This window comes from Ziziphus jujuba, chromosome 10, assembly GCF_031755915.1.
Source record: "Ziziphus jujuba cultivar Dongzao chromosome 10, ASM3175591v1".
In the NCBI taxonomy this organism is placed as follows: Eukaryota; Viridiplantae; Streptophyta; class Magnoliopsida; order Rosales; family Rhamnaceae; genus Ziziphus; species Ziziphus jujuba.
Window position 1 is genome coordinate 2,112,860 of NC_083388.1, and position 17,131 is coordinate 2,129,990.

Consider the following 17,131-nt stretch of genomic DNA (forward strand, 5'->3'; position numbering starts at 1 on the left):
TAGTTAATATATGTATAGTAAATTCCCTTGTAATTTATCGCAGTTTGCATGTGAATATTGATCTGTGTTTCGGCCATTGATTATCAGTGTGTTCTAGATATATATACGTTGCTTTAAATTGATTTTTCTTTTCTTTTCTTTTCCTTTCTTGATTTGTATACATGTGTAAATTTTGAGATTCAAGATTATGTATTATATATATACTCATGCCCGATTATTGTTTGTTCTTAAAAAAAAAAAAAAAAAATTGTTTCTTGAAAAATCTTGATCTGGGCATTATGGAATCGTGTTTTATGATTTGAAGGAGTATTTTTGGAGCCCTAATTATCTATTGAACACCTATTTTTTTTCCTATTAAAAAAAAAAAAAAAACCAGGGTTTCGGCGGCCAAATTGAACATGCTTGGGTGTTATAATTTTCTGGGTTTTTGACCAAATTGATTTGGAGAAAAAGTTTCCCATGAAGACACGAAACAAACAGTACCAATATTGCCCAAAATTTTCTGGAATTTCTTGTGTTTCCATAGGTGTTTGTTTGTGTTTTGGCCGGTTGTAATCTTGAGTTTGGGTGTTAGTTTTTGATTAATTTTGACCAAAATTGAGGCTGGATTATGGTTTCCTAAGAACAAAGGATTCAAACGCCACCGGAATGGTTGAAAAACGATGGCCGGATGTGAGAAAAACCTGCGGGTTAAATCGGCTGGTCGGCGACTCGTTTAACAGAAAAAACTGGGCCAAACCCGACCCGGTTGAATGAAGAAGAAGGGAGAAACGGCTTGCCGTTTGCTATGTGCTGATGTCAGTAACCGAAAAAAAAAAAGAAAAAAGAAAAAAAAATTTGTTGATTTGTTTATTTATTTATTTGTTGATTAATTATTGATTTATCTATTGTTTTATTTTGTTATTATAAGGAAAAAAAATTATATACATATATTGTTATTTTATTTATTTATTTGTTATTGGTTCATTTATTTAATTATTCTATTCCAATTTGCTTGAATTAAAATTAAACATATATGTTTGGAATTGGAACAAGTTAGCTTTCCTAAAGAGGTTTTGTGCCTAGTTGGTATAGTAGTCTGGAATTTTAGGTACTCACCTATCGTGAGATTTATTTTGTCTGCATTATATATACCAATGTAATGTATGTTGGCATAGTGGATGAGATGTTTTATATTTACCTATTTCATGAAATTGCCAATATGTTATTTTTTTCCACTTATTAATCAGGGTCTATACGGGTAACTAAACTACCCTGTCGGTGGTTTTAGTTGCTTTGTATGACACCTGGAATGGCAGTGGAAGTTAATTAAACGCCATGTATCACAGGTTCTGAGTTGCCCTGTCAGTGATTCAGTTCAATAAACTTGATTGTGGTTATTTAGTTGACTATTCCTAGCCCTCGAAAAGGTATCTTTAGTGCTACAAAGACCCTAGCGATATTGATATTTTATGTTTTGTGTTGAGGGCCTGGAAAATATTTATTGTTTTATATATATATATTAAATGCTTTATTGTGTTTACTGTTTTCACAGTTAGTAGCACCTCGAATGTTCTGCCTATGACTGCCATGATGAAAGTGGATGGGACAAACTATTAGAAGCGGAAGAAGACTTTAATTATGAATTTGACATCTATGAAATTGGATTTGGCTTTAGAGATAGATCCACCAGAGATACCAACTGATGAGAGTAGTACAGCAGATAGGAAACTTTATGAGGATTGGAAGCATTTTAATAAGTGCTGTATGATGATGATGGAGAATTATATGGATGAATCAATTTTATACAAGTATTCAAAAGGTGGAAACTGCAAAGGAACTTCTTGAAGAGATAGGAAAGAAATTTATCAAGTTTAATATGAATGAGAAACATCATTATTTGGACCTTTTGAATAATACTAAATATGGTGGAATTAAAGGAGTAAGGGACCACATTATGTTACTTTCTTCTTATTATAATAAGTTAAAGGACCTTAAGATGGACATTGGAGAGGAGTTCTTGACCTATTCGATAATGAAGGGTCTTCCATCTCAGTTTGATAATATAAGGTCTAGTTTGAATACTAAAAAAGAAGGATGTAGTTTAGAGGAATTAACTGCTATTCTTGTAAAAGAGGAAGATGATATTAAGCTAAGTAGCTCAAGATTTGTTGCTATAGTTTCACATCGATAGATAACTCCAAGAGGGTTTTCCAAAAGAAGGGACAAGGATTTAAGTCCAACAAGAAGAAGTTTTTTGGTATGAAGCCAAAAGGGCCTAGGGATGGAGCTCATCACATAGAGGAAAGGAAAGCCTACTTCAATAGAAGGTGTGGCTGCTGTAATAAAGTTGGATACAAGAAGATAGATTATTGGCATTTAAAGGGAAAGCAAGAAAAGAAAGGGGATGATAAGGTAAAGGCGGCCAACCAATCTTGAGCAACATGTTTATATGGGAGATAACTCAAGAGTGAAGGTGGATATCATGTGACCAATCAAGTTGAAGCTTGCCACTGGATATGTTTTAGAATTACAAGAAGCTTCATATGTACCCTCAATTAGGAGGAATTTGTTATCTATTTCATTTTTGGATAGTCAAGGTTTTAGTTTTTTGTTTGGGAATAATAAAGTTGAGATGTATAAGGATGATAAAGTTGTTGGTTTTGGAACTTTATGTGGCAATTTATATAGACTTGATTTATTTAATAATAGTCCTAATTATTCTGTTAATTCTATTGCTGTCCCTATTGTTGCTTCTAAAAGTCCAAAAGTTAATGATAATTCCTCAATGTTATGGCATAAACGTTTGGGATATATTTCTAGGCACAGAATGGAAGGATTAGTGAAGGATGGAATACTTCCCAATCTTGATTTTTCGGACTTGTCGACTTGTGTTGAATGTGTGAAAGAGAAATTAACTTCTAAGGCCAGAAAGGATAAGATAGCAAGGTGTGGAGATGTTTTGGAATTAATTCATTCTGACATTTGTGGACCTTTTACATTAACTGCTTTGGGTGGTTATAGGTATTTTATTACCTTTATTGATAATTTTTCTCGTTATGGACATGTTGTGCTTATCCATGAGAAGTCAAATTCTTTAGTTGCTTTTAAGGAGTTTAAGGTAAAGATGGAGCTTCAAAAGAATAAGAAGACAAAGGCTGTGAGGTCTGATAGATGTGGTGAATTTTATACTAGATATGATGAGACTGGACGGAACCTAGGGCCATTTGTAATTTATTTACGTGTGTGTAGCATTGATGCGCAATATACAATGCTTGGTAATTCCTAATAGAGATATTATTAATCCAGTAGTTGATGAACCAGTAGTTGATCAGGATGAATCCATCATTGAGGAGCAAAATATCCCAGCTATTGTGGATGCTGATGTGCTTTTGAGAAGGTCACAAAGGACTAGGAGGTTAGCTATTCCTGATGAATATGAGGTTTACTTACAGAAGCATGATTTTGACATAAGTGATGATTTAGATCCAATCACTTATGAGGAAGCCATAAGCAGTTCGCACTTAAATTTTTGGTTGGATGTAATGGAAGATGAAATGAAATACATGGCATCAAATGGTGTTTGGGATTTGGTTGAGTTACCATTGGGTATCAAGCCTATAGGGTGCAAATGGGTCTTTAAGACTAAAAAAGACTCTAATGGTCAAGTGGAGAGGTATAAAGCTAGACTTGTAGCCAAAAGGTTTAGCCAGAAGGGAGGAATTGATTACACAGAGACATTCTTTTCTGTATCCACAAAGGATTCTTTTAGAATCATTATGGCGATTGTGGCACATTATGACCTGGAGTTGCATTAGATAGATGTCAGAACTGCTTTTATGAATGGTGATTTGTATGAGGATGTATATATGGTTCGTATGGCCTTCAAATTCTCACACTCCAAAATTCCAAGTCCCCGTAGGGTAGTAAAGTATTGAAGCCCTTCAGGAGGAGTCTTCAGTTGTGGAAGATCCATGAATGAAAGAGACACAAGGCTTGTACAGGCTTTCCATGAAATCACTTTAGCACTGAACATGTCAAGCTCATTGCATCCAATAATACCCAAATCTCGAAGTGAGACTAGATGTTGAATGATGGGGGATAGATGCTTTAACTTTGAGCACCCATCAAAGCTCAGGCTCCCTAGAGATGTAAGGCTTTTGAACCAATTGGGAAGAGAGCGCAGATCATCTTCGATATTAAATAGCACCAGATATTTCAAAGTGGACACCAAATGAGAGAAAGAGGAAGCAATAAGTTGTGTAGATGAAGAAGGAGTCCATGATGATGATGATGTTTCTTTTGTTGTAATGCTCGTCATTGTTCGATGGAATGGCATCCAAATTGAACTTTCCAGTGTTAGGTGTGTGATAGATGGGGAGAAGGGCAAGAACTTCACTTTGAGGCAACCCTCAATATGTGAACTAGAAAGACGAGGAAAGTAAAGGAACATGAATGATGATAGCATTGTTGTACTTTCAGAAGTACCATCTGTCACAATATCTCTCCACCATCCTTTAAGATTAGACAAATCTTGAAGCCAGAGACTTTCCAAGGATGGCATCAATGATGCCGCATTTGATGGAGTGAAGAAGTCATCTGAAATATATTCTATAAGAGGCATGTTATACAAATCAAGTTTCTTGAGAGAAGGAATCTGATCCAATGGTGGCAGAGTTTGGCATTTGATACAGTTTGACAAAGAAAAGCTTACTAGCTGTTTAAGAGAGGGAAACTAACTTAACAACCTCACACCCCCATAACCTTCTAAACTTAAGCCTTTTAGACTTGGGAGTGGCTGAAAGCTCTCCAATGTCCTTTCATGCTCGTCACTGCTAGTTGTTCCCATAGCGACTTCAAGATATTTTCTATCATTTGATGAAGACCAATCTAACATTAAGGAATGAAGATACTGTTTTTCCTTCAAATTTGCTGCCGTACCATCTGTTATTCCGTGTCTTAGATTTAAAATGCAGAGATTTCTCAAGCTATTTAAAGGCATTAGTTCCTTTAGCTCACCAACATGATCACCACAACCATGCCTTAAGTTTGTCCCTTTACTCAACATAAAATATGATAAGGTTTGAAGATTAGTCAACTGTCCCAGTCCACTTGGCATATGACTCAAACCCCTGACCCCAATAAATTCAAGATGCCTGAGGTTTATTAATTTTTTCATATCTCTTGGAAATTCTTTGAATTTGTCCAACCTGGATAGCTTCAGAGACTGCAAGTTCTGTAACTTAGTAATGGAATTAGGCAAATCCTTGATTTTTGTATGAGAAAGATAGAGATATCTTAAATGCCTCAATTTTCTATTGGAATTTGACAATGTCGTTAATCCAAAGTCATGCAGATCCAAAGCACATAAGAACTTGAAATTTGAAAAAAATGCATCACATAACAGCAAACCATGTCTCAATACATTACCTTCCCATTTTTGGCTAGGCAAAAGAACTTTTCGGATCCTGTTTGCTGTTTGAGACAGAGAAATTGGAATCTGTTGGGATGATTTTAAATAAAAATTGAATGACAAATGACGAGCTCTTCTGTCAATATCTTTTACGTTTGATGGTAATATAGCACACTATACTCCAGCTACTTGTAGTGCAAGATCATGCATGAGATCGTGCATTTTACAAGAATATATCTTACCAAACTCATCTTCTTCCACTTCTTGAAAAAACGATCTCCAATATAATTCCATAAAATATTCACGGCCCATATCCTCTAGAGATTGAGTTAAATCAGATAAGTTAGTAAATTCTTGAGCCATACAAAGACTTATAAGGTCTGATACATCAAATTCATGATCTTTAGGAAATACGCTACGATGGGCAAAACATTGTTTCAAATTGGAAGGGAGACAATCATAACTAAGCTTTAATGTGGGTAAAACATCACTGTCATCTTGAGATATTTTCGAAAATTCAGTTTTGTGAAAGGATAACCACTCGGTTTCTCGATCTTTAGAGTACAACATCCTTCCAATGGTTCTTGTGGCAAGAGGAATTCCTTTGTATTTTTTGACAATCTCCTTTCCAATTTGGATGATGTTGGAGTTATTTGGTTCATGTCCTTCTGTAAATGCCATTTTTTTAAACGAAGACTAAGACTCATCATCATCAAGATTTCCTAAAAGATATGGTTCTAATGTGGTCTTTGTGATCCTTGCAACCACCATACTGCGGGTAATTATTATTATTCTACTCCCATCTATGCCACTTAACAATAGATCTTTCAACTTCAACCATAATTCACGATTCTCATTCCATAGATCATCAAGAACAAGGAGATATCGCTTTCCACTTATTTTTTCTCGAAGACACTTTTGCAATAACTCCATCTCACAATTTTCAACCTTCTCATTAGTAGATATTCTTGGATTTTTTTTAGAACAAAAAACACAGCAAAACGAAAGAGAAAGAAGCTTAAGCTGGTGTGGTCTCAGCACCCTCGTCATTATGGACATGACATATAACTACAAGTTTTCAGAAACAGTAAACCACCTAATTTTCACCTAGTACTGCGGTAATCATATTGCTAAAAGACAAGCTATACTTTGGCTACCTAATACAACAGTGTTTTTATCAAAAACTGAAAGTACATGAACTAATCATTACAAAGCAACTTACGATAGTAACAAAAGTGACATTACACTAACACTCCTCCTTGGCACTTTTGCTAGAAACACTAAGATCATTTCTTAATGTTTCAAACCTGTTTCTTGGCAAAGCTTTCGTCAAAATGTTAGCAAGCTGGACCTCAGAACTGCAATGAACCAGCTTCAGTTCACCATTTCTTTCAGCTTCTCTCACAGCATGATATTTGACTGGAATATGCTTTGTTCTTCTATGTTGACCTGGATTTTCAGCAATGGAAATTGCAGACTTGTTATCACAGTATATTGTGTTAGCTTCTTCTTGCCTCTCATTTAAATCAACAAGCAACTTCCTTAGCCATAAAGCTTGATTTGAAGCAGCTGCAGCAGCAATATATTCAGCTTCAGCTGTGGATTGAGCAACTGAACCCTGTTTTTGTGAGCTCCATGAAAAAGGACTTGAACCAAGAGAAAATAAGTACCCCGAAGTACTTTTTGAATCCTCCATGCTTTCAGCCCAATCACTATCAACACATCCCATCAACTTGCCTTCTTCTTGCTTCAAAAACCAAACACCATAGTCTATGGTGCCTCTAATGTACCTTAACACTCTTTTAGCTGCAGAATAATGCATATGTGATGGAGCATGCATAAATTTGGAAAGCAAACTCATAGAAAACATAACGTCAGGTCTAGAAGCACATAAATATAGCAAACTTCCAATAAGGCTTCTATAGGTTGAAACTTCAATCTTGGCAGCACCATCTTCAAGTTCAAATTTTTGATTTTAAACCAATGGAGTGTCAACTGGATTACACTTCTCCATGTCAAACTTTTTGAGTAGTTCCATAGCATACTTATTTGGGATAAGAAAATGTCATGACTAAATTGATATATCTCCATGCCAAGAAAGTAATTCATCACTCCTAAATCTGACATTTCAAACACTTTTTGCATTTCAGATTTAAACTCCAACACACTTTGTGAATCTCCTCGTGTAACAAACAAGTCATCAAAATATAGAGAAACAATCAATTTTTCATCATTTGAACCTGACTTCACGTACAAAGTAGGCTCATTCTCACTCCTTTTAAATCCTTTTCCAACAAGGTGTGAGTCAATTCTGCTATACCAAGCTCTGGGAGCTTGTTTCAAGCCATAAAGAGCCTTATGCAATTTATAAACCTTGTCTTCCTTTCCTTGAACAATAAAGCTTTCAAGTTGTTCAACATATACTTCTTCCTGCAGGTAACCATTTAGAAATGCAGATTTCACATCTAAATGGTAAACTTTCCAGCCCTTTTGAGAGGCCAATACTAGTAGAAATCTGATTGTTTCATGTCTTGCAACTGGTGCAAACGTATCTCCATAATCAATACCAGGTTGCTACACATAACCTTTAACTACCAATCTTGCTTTATGCTTATTTATTGTACCATCAGCATTGACCTTGGTCCTAAAGAACCATTTCACTCCAATGGCCTTTTTGCCTTGGGGTTTATTCACCAATTCCCAAGTTTTGCTTTTGCTTATCATATTGATTTCCATTTTCATGACCTCTCTCCATGTCTCGAACTGATTTGCATCATTGAAAGTAATTGGATCACACAATGCTAGGTTGCATCTTTCATATTCATTAGTCAGAGATCTTGTATCTCAGACATCAGATAGGGATCTTGTATCTCGGACATCGAACATGGGTCTTATAGCTCGAACATCGGACAGGAGTCTTGTATCTCGAACATCGGACAGGGGTCTTGTATCTCGGACATCGGACAGAGGTCTTATAGCTCGGACATCGAACATGAGTCTTGTATCTCGGACATCAGACAGGGGTCTTATAGCTCGGACATCGGACATGAGTCTTATATCTTGGACATTGAACAGGGGTCTTGTATCTCGAACATCGGACAAGGATCTTATAGCTCGGACATCGGACATGAGTTTTGTATCTCGAACACTTCTCGAATGCATCAGTGAAGGGTCTTGTACCTCGGATGCTTATCTTGGATGCATCAGTTAGAGGTCTTGTACCTCGGATGTTTTTCTCATATACATCGGTGAAGGATCTTGTACCTCGGATTCCGACAGCATCTTCATCATTTGAATCATTCTTTTTCTGAATCTCGTCATGTTCTTGGATAAAATTCTTTTCTGAGGCTTGAACTTCACTCTTTTCCCAATTCCAAATAACAGCTTCATCAACTTTAACATTCCTACTAACAATTAGCTTGTTAGTTTTCAAATAATATACTCTGTACCCTTTTGTGTTGCTGCTGTAACCAACAAAAATTCCCATATCAGCTTTTGATCCAACTTATCTCTCTTAATTTCAGGAACATGTGTATAACAAATGCTCCCGAATATCTTCAAATGCTCCACAGTAGGCTTGACCCCATACCACACCTCATATGGAGTTTTAAACTCCAATGCTTTAGTTGGTAATCTATTTAGCAAATACACTGAGGTGTTCACTACTTTAGTCCAAAACGTCTTTGGTAATTGCTTCTCAAACAACAAGCATCTACACATCTCCATAATAGTCCTGTTCTTCCTCTCACTAACCCCATTTTGCTGAGGAGTATAGGGAGAGGTCAGCTGATGTTGAATTCCAGCTTTTTTGCATTGCAACTCAAACTTTTGAGCTGTATATTCAGTTCCATTATTAGATCGTATCACCTTGATGCTACATTTTGCTTGATTTTCTACCATGGCTTTAAAGCTGGTGAAAATCTCAGCAACTTCAGATTTTTGTTTCAGAAAATACAACCAACACATTCTAGAGAAATCGTCTATGAAAGTGAGAAAATATCTACTACCATTGATAGAATTCTCACTCATAGGTCCACATACATCACTATGAAATAACTGAAGCTTTTCAGAAGCTCTTCAAGCGCCTTTCAAAGGGAATGGCAGCCTTTGTTGCTTACCAAGCTGACACACTTCACACACTTCCAGATTTTTGCTAATAGCAGGCATATTCTCCACCAATTTCTTTTCATGCATTAGATTCAGAGAGTCATAGTTAAAATGACCAAGTCTTTTATGCCACAACTTAGATTCATCACTAGTTTTGGCATAAAAAACATTATTTCCCTTCTTGTTCCACTCTACCACAAAGCTTTTATCTTTCATTCCAACATTTAGAATTTCACTTCCATGTTGATCATATATTATGCAAGACTTATCTTGAAAATTTAAAGAATATCCATTTTCAAGCATTTGTCCCACACTTAACAAGCTTTGATTAATTTTGGGTACATACAACACATTTGAAATGAGTTTAGTACCTGTTGACGTTTCCACAACCACTTCTCCTTTGCCTTGAACTTGAATAAAATCTCCATTTCCTATTTGCACTTTGGAAACAAAGCTTCTATCCAAGGTCTTGAAGAGATCAACATCATGAGTCATATGTTGAGTGCAGCCACTATCCACCAACCAAGCTTCTTTGCTGCCATTTTCTACATGACATGTAGCAACAAACAGCCTTTCCTCATTTTTCCATGCTTCATCAGCAACTTGTACTTGGTGTGCTTGTTGCACTGGTCCTCCTTTGTTTATGCAAACTTTTTTAATATGTCCCAGTTGTTTGCAAACTCTATGTAACACCCCGTCCCAAATCGCATCGGAATCCTTGCACGTTAACCAAGGTTGACCGTTGACCGAATGGGTCAAAGGTTGACTTTTTGTCCCAGTTGGAATTTCTAGTTGACCAGGGTACCGTGGCGAAGTGCATGATGCCCTGAGTTCGTAGACTAGTAGCACATCGAAAACGGAGCAACGGTTTGAAAGTTATAGGCAAAACAAGTTGAGGTGCAAACAGTCCAAAAGGTGCCGGAGTTGACTTTTTCTTGTGGTGTAATTTTGTTTTGAATTTTGTATGGTTGTAAAGTACTCGTCGATACGAGTTCATAGACTAGCGGTACGCTTGAATCGGACGTTTGGTTAAAAAGTTATGGACGTTTGAAATTCGCCGGATACCATAATATTTTATTATATCTAGCTTAAGTGCACAGTGACGCCACGTGTCAGCTTCTGATTGGTCCATGTGGAATGAACAGTGTCGCATGGTGGCTTTTATTTGATAAAAATCTCGGGAAAGAGAGAGAAAAAGAGAGAGGAGAGAGAAAGAAAGAGAGAGTCCAACCGGCCACCGGAGTTTTTCAAATTTTCTGACCAATATACCTTACACGCGCCGGTCAGCAAGAATCCCCTCCCCATTTTCGGCAAAATCTCAAATTTTCACGATCATTGGCCGTCGGACGCGCCCGGATCGAGGCGGCGAAGATCGGCGGTGACTTTTTCCCTCCACCGCCGACCACCGCTAATTGACCCATTTTCGGCCATTTTCCGGCCACACGCGCCAGCTAGCCATCACCACCTCCTCAAGTCCGGCCGACCCACCAAATTTCACGACCACCGGACCACCGAAGCGCCGGGATCGGAGCTTTTTCCGGCGAGGGGCCGAAATCCTTCAAACTTCGATTTCTCCGCCGTCCGGCCTTCGTTTGCCTCACCGCTGGTCCCGTTGGATTGCTCTCCCCTCGATCTACAAATCTGCAAAAAATCTCAACCAACGGCCACCGCATGCGCCGCCGCCGGCGACGATTGCCGGTGACCGCGGCGGCTCGCCGGAAGTTACTGTTCCGGTGAGTACCCAGTCTCACCGCCGATCCCTCCCGACTGTGTTCGACCCCCTGAACCCGAATCCGGCATCCGTTTCTGCCAATTCGCGACGGTTTGGGAGAATTGCGGAGTCAAAACCCGAAAAGCTTTCAGGCGAGATTCCGACCCCGTCGGGTCCGAACACCGGAAAGTAAGACCGAATCCGTGATCCTCATCACTCGAGCTTCGATTCGGTATATAACTCGTAACTTTTAAATATCATTTGGTGTTCGCTCCCCGGGTACCCATTTGGGAATTACCCGAATAAAATATTAATATTTTTTGTTGGTACACTGTGGTTGTTTAGGTGCGCGTACGAGTGGTGGAGTTGATCCTGTGGAGGATGTTAGCTGATTTACGCGCTTAAGGTGAGTGACCCACCTTCAAAAATTATTTTGGGCAATTAATTATGTTTAATTGGTATTTAAATTATGCTCATGCGGTGCGATTTAATTATGAATTTTATTGTGGTTTAATTTATTTATTATGCATGAGCAAAGTGTATTTCGGTAGTATTTGTACGTGGTTTTAAGTATTACTTTTCAGGCATAATTGGGTTAAATATTTTACGAAAATATTTGTTTAAATTTTATAAATTATGCCCGCGGTATATCTATGGTTGCATCTCGTACTTCGAGAAAATTGTGGTTTGTTTGTTATCGATGGTTCGTACCGATGTGTTAAATAAAAATATGTGGGATGGTAAGTGTGAGAATTTAATATATTTCCCACGGTAATTTTGGAAAACGGTACGGTTGGTTAATAATGATTATTTTAGACGCACTCATACAGTCTTGGTGTTCTAGTGTATGGACACGTGGTAGCGCGCAAGTATTATGTGGTTTAGCGTGCAGGTATTATTTCTCCCGTTGTTGCCATTGGACCGTGGGCAGGCAAGTTTGTTATTGGCCACAGCCGCCCCCCTCCTTGGCCAGGATGATGGTTTCAGCAGCGGTACTGTCGGGATGCCGAAGTGCCGTTTGCAAGTTTCTCTCTTTAATCCCCCCGCCAGTCAGTGCTCGGGACGCTGGGTATCGGAGGGCATCACCGGTATATGGTGTGGTGCGTCAGGTGTAATTTTCAAAAAAATGTTTCAAACCCCAAAGGTGTTCAAAAATTATTTATTATAATTTATTACATTTTAATTATATATTGGGGTATGTATTTACTTATTTATTGTTTATCAAATGGTTTAATCCCTTGGTTTTCGGGAAGTACGTACATCGGGTTTTGTGAAATTGTTTTAAAAAGGGAACATTTCAAACGGAGCGATTGGTGAGAGTTTTGAGGGAAATTATTATTTCCAACAGTTATTATTATGTATTTATTTATTGTTGGTATTTATTCAATTCCCTTAATTGTTATTATTATTATTTTTATTATCATTAAAAGTGTTCAGTAGTTAGGGTCACTCATTGAGATGATTAGCATCTCACATTTTTAAGTTCCGTTCCCTTAGGTGCAAGTGGTGGTAGGCGTTCTTCCGGAGCGAACCAATTTTTCCGCTGCTGTTGTGTTTCGAGAAGTACTTTTGTACTCTTTCATTTCAGTGTATTATTTCTTTCATCCTTGTTGTACTTCTGTTGATTAGCACTTCTTAAAGCTCTGTATACTATTGAGACACTTATGTTTTATTTATGCACTGGACTGTTGTTATTGTTGCGAAGTGCTGAAATTTGTGGAACAATTTGTAGTTTGCGGGAGGAATAAGGGGATGAGTATAGAAGTGTGTTTTCAGTGCAGGTAATTTGTGGTAAGTCCATCCCTTAGGGGAGGTTCTGCCGGATTTTCCGTTGGAGGGTCCGGTAGGGTTTCCCTAGGATCAGGGCTTGTCTAAGGTTTCGGGGGAGGAATTCTGGACGGGTCCTGACACTCTACATTGAACATTTGGCCTAAACCAACAATATTTTTCAGGATGGTTGTCCTTTTTGCAATATGAGCATTTCATAAACTTCTTTCTTTCACCTTCTCTGCTTGTACTGGCACCATGTTTTCCTTTGACATTACTTCCTCCACCTTGCTGCTTCCTTTGATTATTGTTTGCTGGAGTCTTACCTTTTTGTAATGCTAAAAAGACACTTTCTGAAGTTTCTTCTTGTCTTATAGATCTTCTTTATTCAGTTGCTTGTAAAGCATTAACAAGCTCTGACAAAGAAATCTGATTCAGGTCTCTTGACTCCTCCAGGGATGAGATCTTTGCTTCGAACTTTTCTGGTAAGCTGACCACCACTTTCTCCACCACTCTTCTATCTCCTAGCTCCTCTCCAAGAATTCTGATTTGGTTTACTACCTTCATTAGTTTGTCAATGAAGTCTTTTACTAACTCAGAATCCTTCATTCTTAAAGTTTCGAACTCCCTCTTTAAGTTCAATACTTGCATCTGTCTTGCTCTTGCACTTCCCTGGAACTCTTCTTTCAGCTTGTCCTAGACCTCTTTAGCTGTAGTGCAAGCCATAATTCTGGTGAACATCACTTCTGAAACACCAGCATGTAAAGCAGATAAAGCCTTAAACTTTTTTGCAACCTCCTCACTATGTTGCTTTATTTGAGCGATAGTGGGATTTGCTGTCAAAGGGGGAGGATTTCTATTGGTCTCTACAATTTTCCACAAGTCAAAGGCTTGAAGGTAAGCTTTCATTTTTATAGACCATATGGCATAATTTTCTCCAGAAAATATAGGAAGTGATGGAGTAGAAAAATGAGTTGAAGCCATTTAAAAAGGAAGGAAAGGTAGAAGGAAGGTTTCTTATATTTTTTGCTATTTCACTTACAGCCCCTCTAAGATCATTAGAGCTCTGATACCATTTGTTGGATTTTTTTTAGAACAAAAAACACAACAAAGTGAAAGAGAAAGAAGCTTAAACTGGTGTGGTCTCAGCACCCTCGTTCATTATGGACATAGCATATAACCACAAGTTTTCAGAAACAGTAAACCACCTAATTTTCACCTACTACTGCGGTAATCATATTGCCAAAAGACAAGCCATACTTTGGCTACCTAATACAACAGTGTTTTTATTAAAAACTGAAAGTACAGTAACTAATCATTACAAAGCGACTTATGACAGTAACAAAAGTGACATTACACTAACAGATATAGATTTAATAATTTTCTGAACAAGCAATCTCACATCAAAATTTGCATCGGAGACACACACCCATACCTTGAGATCAAAATGTTTTTCAACTTTTTCATCATTGAACACAAGTTGAGCAAGTGTGGTCTTTCCTAGTCCACCATGACCCACTATATTAACAACTGATACATTCTCATGGTCAGATTTCGTATCCAACAAAAGTTGAAGGATTTTCATTCTATCACCCTCCCTCCCAATAACCACTTCTCCTTCATAGACAAATGAGTGAGTATCCATCACCGCTCCATTATAACTGCTTGAGCCTCTCCGTGGTGTTCCTCCAAATGGAATTGCCTATCATCTCTAATCACAACTAGTTTCTTCTTAAGAGACTCGATTTTGTGACTCATCTTGTGTCGAAAAACAAGTTGATTCGAGGTCGAGAAGAAGGTGCATACCTGCTTGGCTATGGGGGTGTTACTGGTCATCCCTTGGCATCACAAAGCTTCAGTTGAAATCCCATCCACCAAGTCATCAGCGTCACAGACAACATCTTCAAGTCTACTAAGCCATGTTTTGACTTGATCGCTATGGATCTGCTTCTTCTCTGCATCAGCAAGTACAGCTTTGATTGTTGAAATGGTCTCTTCAAGTCCTATAAGCTCTTCATTTACACCCCAAAGCAATGCAATTTCTCGCATAGCTTCAGAGCCCAATCTCCTAATGATCCCTTCAGCAATGTTAGAGACGACTGCTTCCACAATTGGTTTCTTGGAATTGTTCTTCAAAATCAATTTGCAGGAGAAAAAAAAACAAAACTATGCTTTGGAAATAAGCAAAGCTTCTTGTTGCTATCTTTTTAGCACTGCTACCTTCGCTTGGCTTCGCTGTCTTCGTTTATTTTGTGGGTCCCGATTCTATGATCTGTCCCTATTTTCTCTATTGTTGTAATGAACTGACTTGCTTTGCTGTCTTGACTTAATGAGCTCTTGATCAATGATCCCGACTCACGAGCTACCTCTAGGCTGCCAACCACTTTCTTAATGAGCTCTTGAACATATATATATATATATATATATATTTTTTTTTCTTTGACTAATTCACACCCCCTTCGTGTGACATGGCACAATCCCTTTGGGTGCGGTGGTTTCTTATAGAGCATAAAGTGATGTAAGAGCATTTTTTTTCCATGATAAAAAGAACGTCTTTTTAAGAACATCTTAAAAAATATTTAATACTCTTTGGAGATGCTCTAAGCATTCTAAAAGTTTATAGATATTTATATCACAAATAATTAAACAGGCATTTCACCAATAATGATAATAATAATAATAATAATTAAACAGGTAGAATAGCGTTTATAACAAGTTCTAGTTTTCAGTTCAAAAGCTAGGAAACAGCTTTTCTTTCGCCCAAAACAGCCGTACTTGATTTGATCACAAGAAAAATGGTGCTTCTTGCAAAATGAATGCAAAATTTGTTCATAGCAAGCAGCCATTGCTAATCCAATTCCTACACACATAAAACCATGTTGAACTGAAAACATCCTCTAACTGTGTGCTTTATGGATGTGTACTATATTGTACATATTGATTCATTTCTTTCTTTGTATATTCCTCTTTCTCTTTCCCATTCCTAGGGTAGTAGCTTTTTATCATGTTGTGCGTTTTAAAATGCAATTAAAGTGTAAAGATTGAGGAAAGGTGTAAGTCTCAAGATAATAAAAGACATTATTAGTTTTTTATAATATAAATTTTATATAATCAATATAAGATGTTTGAAAAATATTTTTAGTCAAATTGAAATGAGAAGTGCTTACCACATAATTAATGTTACTGCTGCATCATAATTTACGTACTTATCAATATATTGATAATAAAAACTAATACTTATTGTGCTGGTTGAATTGATAGCAGCTTGCAATCCTAAAAATTTGATTGGCCAAAAGTTAGGGGTTCATGTTAAAGTAGCTTTTGTTTGAAGAGGAGATACGTATTAATGTTTCATTTTCAAATGTAATTAATATTTTTGAAAATTCTGTTTTGTTGAAAAACAACCACTCGATTTCCCGATCTTTGAATTAAAACATCCTTCGTATGGTCCTTATGACAAGAGGATTTCCTGTACCTTTTTTCACGATCTCCTTTCCAATCTCGACAATGTTAAGTTGGCGCCGTTTGGCTCTTGTCCATCCCTGAAAGCCATTTTTTTGAATAAAGACCAAGACCTCATCTTCATCAAGCTTTCCTAAAACATATGGTTCCATTATGGTCATTGTAATTCTTGCAACCAGCGTACTATGGGTAATTATGATTATTTTACTCCCATTTGTGCCGTTTACCAATAAATTTTTGAAACTCAACCATAATTCGTGGTTTTCATTCCACACATCATCCAATACAAGAAGATAACGCTTTCCACTTATTTTTTTGTCCAAGAGATTTTTGGAAAGGCTCCATCTCATAATTTTCAAGCCTCTCATTACAAGCTGTAGAATTAAGATGATGATTCATTTCTTTGTCCCATTTCTAGGGTAGTTGCTTTTTATAATTTTTAAATGCAATTAAGAGTGCAAAGATTGAGGTAAGATGTAAGTCTCAAGTCAGCGAGGTAGTATCGGGTTTTTCACAATATAATTTCTATATAATTAATATCAGACGGTGAAAAAATATTTTCATTCAAATTGGAATGAGAAGTGGTTGCCATATAATTAATGTTACTGCTATATCGTAAATTAAAGTATCCTTATCAATAATAGAAACTAGTTAAATTATCAAAAATTCAAAGGGATTATTACAAAACACTT

The 17,131-nt window shown here is 37.2% G+C and overlaps 2 protein-coding genes across 2 annotated transcripts; both read right to left on the reverse strand.

Annotated features, from left to right (window-relative positions):
- Positions 1-4,714: 4,714 nt before the first annotated feature.
- Positions 4,715-6,073, reverse strand: LOC107410406 (putative disease resistance protein RGA1). Its single transcript, XM_016017833.3, has 2 exons — positions 5,573-6,073; positions 4,715-5,479 (listed from the first exon to the last, which is right to left on the reverse strand). The coding sequence occupies exons 1-2, from the start codon at positions 6,071-6,073 to the stop codon at positions 4,715-4,717; spliced, it is 1,266 nt and encodes a 421-aa protein (XP_015873319.3).
- Positions 6,074-13,361: 7,288 nt separating this feature from the next.
- LOC132799601 (probable disease resistance protein At1g58390) lies at positions 13,362-14,622 on the reverse strand. Its single transcript, XM_060811892.1, has 2 exons — positions 14,413-14,622; positions 13,362-13,673 (listed from the first exon to the last, which is right to left on the reverse strand). The coding sequence occupies exons 1-2, from the start codon at positions 14,620-14,622 to the stop codon at positions 13,362-13,364; spliced, it is 522 nt and encodes a 173-aa protein (XP_060667875.1).
- Between the last annotated feature and the right edge of the window lie 2,509 nt (positions 14,623-17,131).